Below are 6,050 nucleotides of genomic sequence, written 5' to 3'. Positions count from 1 at the left end.
CTGCCTGCAGTGTTTTGCCTTAAACCAACATGATCAAATAACATGCAGAGACATACAGAATATTACAACACAATTCATGAAATTTCAGTGTTTAATATGCTCTCCTCTTCACTACCTGAATGCTTTCTACTTTTGCATCTTCACAACAGCACTCTGGCATCATGTGATATCAAGGGGTGAGTGAGGTTGCAGGGGTCTGAGAGGTTGCAGCACGGTGCATTATGGTGCCTCTGGACGCCCTAAAATCATTGAACGTTTAGACTGGGCTCGTCTGAGGAGCCTTGAGAGCGAGAGACAAGCCGTGTAAGTTATCGTCAGTCTCTGGTCGTCTCACAGTCATTCTGAAACCACAAAGACGCTGTAGTGCCCGGCGCACCTCCATGTTTCTGAAACCGTAAGCCAGAGGGTTGACACATGGTGGAACCAAGAGCAGTAACACATAAACCAAGTGGTAGTGCGCTTCCTCATGATACATAGTGACAAACTTAAAAGCACATGGAAACAGCTGCAGGAGAAAGACACCTAGATAGAAAGCCACAGTGCACTGAGCACGTTTATTGTCCTGCCGGAAGGGCTGCAGCGCCTGCCTGGCTGCCTGGTACATCCGGCTGTAGGAAAAGGAGAACACGAGGAGACCAAGGAAAAGTAAGGTTCCCATAGTCACCTTGTCGAACATCTCGAAATGCAATGAAAATGCCATCTGCACCCGCATGACGCCAGGTTCACACACTAATCCTGGGATGCTGTGACCAAACCTGGGTCCTCCTAACATCATGATAACAATGTGGGTGATAGCCACTGCCAACGCCAGCAGCCAGATGAGAGACAGGCAAGTGTATATACGCACGTTTGTCATAATAACCAAGTAATTAATGCCACAGCAGATGTACACAAAACGCTCCAAAACCATGAAGAAGACAGTCAGGAGTGAGATGACGATGGCCAGAGTAACAGTGAAAAACTGAACAACGCAAAACACACCAAATGTCAGAGTATGACGGTAAATTAAGTTGTATAAAAAAGAAGGCGTCAGAGTCACTGATTGCAGGAGATCACTGGCAATTAGATTCTTCAAAAATCTATACCGCGCCCACCAGGAGAGAGCCTCTGACTGCCCCAGTCCAACTAGAAGAAAAGTGTTGATCACCAGGGAGACCAGAAAGAAGGCCGTAACCAATACCCCTGAGACGTACATCAAGGCCTCATTGTTGAAAATGCTCCCAAACTGACAGACGGCCACATCAGAAGGCAATGGTGACGGCGGCTGTGTCCCGTTGAGAGACAGCATTGAAAAACTGGCACAGTCAGCTTGGCCTCTTCTTGTAGTGTTCATGTTGCTTGTAGTTCAGCACGCAAGAACAAGTCAAGGAGAAAAACACAACAATACCTTGTGTATGCGCCGGTTACAACCTTAAATAGCCAAGCAAGGAGGCTGACGTGATTCACTCATTGGTCTCTTGAAGGTGACGGGCACCTTCGTCATCTCCTAGTAACCGTGTTAGTGTTCTGCTTATTATGGCATTATTATTGAGAGGATGTCAATGGGTTCCACTCAATGGGATTGTCTTTAATTGTGAGCTACGTACATATTTAGCATTATGATTTTTTTCCTGTTTTGAAACTCATGAATCCGAGTCATGTGCATGACTTGGGGCATTATCAATAGGTAACGTGTTCAGAAAAGTGCTTTAATTTGAGTTAAGCTGGAATTTAACACAGAAGGATATTGCTGGCTGGAAACTGCTCAAATGAAATATGCCTGATCTTTTGTATTTTGCTCTAATAAAGTAGCCTGTTCAATCCGACTGTTCTGTCTGGGTGAGTTATGGAAGTTTATATATGAAGGGTTTAGTTCCAAAATGCACTACAGTCCACAAGAATTTTCTTTTTTGTCCATGATATGCAATGTTGGGAATGGACTTTACTCAATTAAGAAATATTAATGCTATATTATGATTGATATCAGCTTTATTAGAGAAGTAAATCTGAAATTGTTACGAATGGATGTACAGCATTTTGGAATGACCCTCATGTATTCATACACCTTTTCTGTTTGTGTTTTGCCAGTTAAGACATCAGGTAATTTGAGACTGTATAGTTTGGGACAGTCTTTCATCACAGACTTTACTATTATTTGATTTAATAACAACAACAACAACAACAACAACAACAAACAACAACAACAACAACAGGGGAGAATGAGGTTAGCTGACATGGTGTTACCCAGGGATGTTGGCTGGAAGATTCAGGGCTCAGCCCATAAGTTTAGCAAAGTAACCTTTAAAATGGGCTACTTTCATATTTAATGCAGGGCTTATTCAGCAGTGTTAAATGGATCATATTAACAAAATGATTTAAAAAAAAAAACAAACAAAATAAGAAAATTGTGACAAAAGGTTAACAAAATGTGTCAAAATTGGAGAGGTTTCCTCATTAATGCACTATCATTATCAACATTTCATTTATAGTCTTATATTCTTCAGAAACTGAACAGTCATCCAGTGAAACTCTTCCTCCCTGAAACCCAACAAGAAACAATATTTTAGGTATAAAAGACGACGTTAAAACAAAGCATTCAAAACCTACTATTACAGTTTCAGTGAACTGAAAACAGCCAGTTTACTTACATTCATAAGTTAAAATGATTATTGTTTTACAGTGGAGTAAATCTGGCCTTTTTACAGAAATTTCAGGCACTCACGCATTTTCTCCACTCTCTCTTGCTCCCTCTCTCCATTGCGCAGCTCTCGCTCTCTCTGTCTCTCTCTCTCTCTCAATTCCAGTTCAGTTCAATATTGGCATGACAAATATTAGCACTTCTATTGCCAGAGCTTTTGAAATGTACACAAACAGAATACAGAAAAAAGTAATAATAATATTAATACTACATATTTAAACAAAAATACTACTACTACTACTACTACTACTAATAATAATAATAATAATTAGTATAATGCATGTTTGTAGGTGTGTATCTCTGACATGATGTGGTCACTTACTGTCCTCAGACTGTGGCAGGTGTAAATGTACTGTACTGCACTACCAGTACACTCCTAGAACATACAGCAGGTCTCTCTCTCTCTGTCTCTCTCTTTCTCTCTATCTATCTATCGCACCTCTCTCTAGCAATCTATTGCACCACTGTCTCTCTTTCTCGCTCTGTCTATCGCACCACACTTTCTCTCTCTCTCTCCTAATGCTGCATTCTCTCTCTCTCCCTCTCTCTCTGTTATTGCTGCTCTTTCTCTCTCTAGATAGCACATCTCCATCTCTTTCTCTTTCCCTCTCTCAACTCTTAGAGTTTCAGCCTGCTAAATTCTGTCTTAAGGCCTTTGTCTTAGTTCAGCCTCTGTATATAGAAATATGTATGTAGAAATACAGGCCTAATTAAGCTCCTCTCATGTGTCCAGCTACACTCAGCGGTTATACTGGACTGGAGGCCTGACGTTTACAGTGTTTCGCCTTCGTCTCGCTCTGATTATGATCTGTTCAGAGCAAATGATCTTAATGAAGAAGGCTTGTTCTGCTGGTTAGCTTGTTGTTCATGATGCATGTGTTTCGTTCACTTGACGTTATTGATCAGGCTGTGCGTGTGTTCCTAAAGGTCTCTTCACATTAATGACAGATGTGAGTCGCTTACATACCTAATAAAGCTATTACTGTTTTGATCAAGTTTGTGTTAGATGGGCGCCTACCTGTGGGTGGTCCCACCTCCCACCTCAGCCTGCTGATTCCTTTCATTAAGCCTTGTCTTAGTTAAGCCTCTGTGTGTGAGGGTATGTGTGTTTGTATAAATGTGTTGACCTGCCGAGATGATTGTTCTCTATTCTCAGTTCTCTAAGGATGTTTTTCTTATATTTCTGAATTTGTGTGAGTCATGTTGTGGCAAATAATCCAACAGCTCTTGGTGTTTCCGCCTGGTTGCAAAGCCCCGTTCCAAAGTGTGGTTTAAAAGGACAAGCAATTCCAGAACCTCTGTTTCCATGACTGACTGACCATCCCTATAAAAGTAGGCCAAGTTTTATTCACAAAGTATTGCATGGGTCATGACCTAAACAGAGGTCTATGTACAACTCAAAACTGAATTAATAATGTAAAATCACTGAAACACATGCAGTGTCTTACAAACATCAGCGTCTCTTTCCTTTATGTGGCTCAGTATTAAGTATTTTATTTAGGTCAGTATTTTGTTGCATATCTCTTCTTTTGAGTTGGATGGTCTGTTTGAACATGTGTGTGCATTTTGAATAATCTCAAGATGCCTCTGCAGTCCACAAGATAAAACTGACCCGATCATTTAAGATGTAAATATAACACAGTAATCAATATAGACTTGCCTGTTTAATCTCATTACATAATAAACAACAAAACAGTACATACTCAGCTGTCACTGTGTCTTAAGATGTCTTGACAGTATTTATAAGATGTCTTGAGACATTTTCTTATGCCAAGACATCTCAAGAACGTCTTAAGACATATGAGTGAAGACACGATTTTTGTCTTGAGACATGAAAGTTAACGTCTTAAGACAAAGAAGTAATTAATTTGTGTGTCTTGAAGATGAGGCATGACTTAAGACATCACTTTGTTCACTTTGGTCATCACTTTGACATGTTGTGTCTTAAGACAGTTCAGTTGAGTCCAAAGAGTGGTCCATTACAAAAGGTTCTGTGGTATGAATGTGGTATTCCTGTGGTACTGCCAAACTGAAAATTACTACTGAGGATTACCAGGATTACCACAGCACTGCCTAATGTAAAATATAATGAGAATATAACAAGTATGTCCTCAAGAAACAGCCTGCTGTAATCTTATGGTTTTTGTGTGATATTACTAAAAGAACATTCACTAAGGCTTTACTTGCTGTACTTTTGTGATTATTTTTTTTTTTGTATGTTTTGTTTTTTGATTATTGCAGAAGTGTGTTTATAGTAGCAAAACAGCAAACGAAAAAATCAATTCTTAAATCATTTACCTTACCTTAAAATGTTTAAACTCATTTCCTTACATCATTGAAGTTCATGGTAGAATAACTTTTAATTTGTAACATTTACCAAAGGAGATAATCACAGCCAGTCACAGCCTTTTGCTCATTTGCAGAAAACATGCTATGATTAACACAACATTGATCTATTTTCAAATGTCGAATTGTAACCAGAGACAACAAGCTAGGAACCAAGATAAAACAACTTTGAACTAATAGGAAGTAAATGTACTTAACAGCTAACCTGTGTACTTCAGAGATCACATACCACCAAAACTTAATGCAGAAAAAGCCCTTGGTTCACTACACTTCTGTTTATTTTCTTAAGCAGATCAGGGCTGCCCAAAGTTAGACCATTAGGACTTTTAATTTGGCCCAACAGAAAAAGAAAACAAACTTTTTATATACTGTGTATAACTTTCAAAATGATTATCTCCAGGTATTTGGAAAACAAACAATAATAAACAAATGTATTTGAGTAGTAATATAAAAGACCTGTATTGTTTCACCACGTAAAATTACATAATAAACTGATTTTTGTTTAAATGTCCAACTTCATACTTTGACTTTAATATATGAAGACATGGCCTCCAGTGATGCTTTGTAAAATAATGCTGTACAGCTGTCTCATGTATTTCAAGAGTTTGCAGTTTTCTATTCTGTGTCTAGATTAAAACAACAAACAAACAAACAAACAAACAAACAAACAAAAACAAAACCGCACAGTTCATTCAGTAGAGCAGGGCGGTGCGAACCAGAAAAAAAACTCTATGGGAGGACAAACAAAAGACTGGCGGGAGTTTCAGACCAATTAGAGCGCGAGACTCCGCCGCTTGGACGTTCGGTTTAGAAGCGCGAGCGCTCTCCGCCGTTCCTCCTTTTAAAGCCAAGCGCGACCGTTACAGCCGTTTACAGTGAGTGACTCAGTCACGTCGCTAACGCGGGCAGTTTTATCGAGTTTGTTTAGCGAGTGTTAAACCAGTCTCTTACATTCCTTACTAAGACAGCGCCGCCTGCCGGATGACGCTTTCAGCTCCCAAAAAAAGGAGGATTTTCAGCTGCGTAG

The 6,050-nt window shown here is 39.6% G+C and overlaps 1 protein-coding gene across 1 annotated transcript; it reads right to left on the bottom strand.

The window, feature by feature from the left end:
- Positions 1-256: 256 nt before the first annotated feature.
- LOC118808936 (olfactory receptor 52E8-like) lies at positions 257-1,333 on the bottom strand. Its single transcript, XM_036571816.1, has 2 exons — positions 1,181-1,333; positions 257-961 (listed from the first exon to the last, which is right to left on the bottom strand). The coding sequence occupies exons 1-2, from the start codon at positions 1,331-1,333 to the stop codon at positions 257-259; spliced, it is 858 nt and encodes a 285-aa protein (XP_036427709.1).
- Positions 1,334-6,050: the final 4,717 nt, after the last annotated feature.

The sequence above is a fragment of the Colossoma macropomum genome, unplaced genomic scaffold (genome assembly GCF_904425465.1).
Source record: "Colossoma macropomum unplaced genomic scaffold, Colossoma_macropomum, whole genome shotgun sequence".
NCBI lineage: Eukaryota > Metazoa > Chordata > Actinopteri > Characiformes > Serrasalmidae > Colossoma > Colossoma macropomum.
This window is presented reverse-complemented; position numbering and strand designations above follow the sequence as displayed.

Bases quoted from the DNA above. Each gene is read 5' to 3' on its own strand.
- LOC118808936 (XM_036571816.1), bottom strand. From the start codon at position 1,333: ATGAACACTACAAGAAGAGGCCAAGCTGACTGTGCCAGTTTTTCAATG. The intron at 962-1,180 runs GTATTGGTTACG...TGCGTTGTTCAG, and splicing joins CCTTGATGTACGTCTCAGGG to TTTTTCACTGTTACTCTGGC.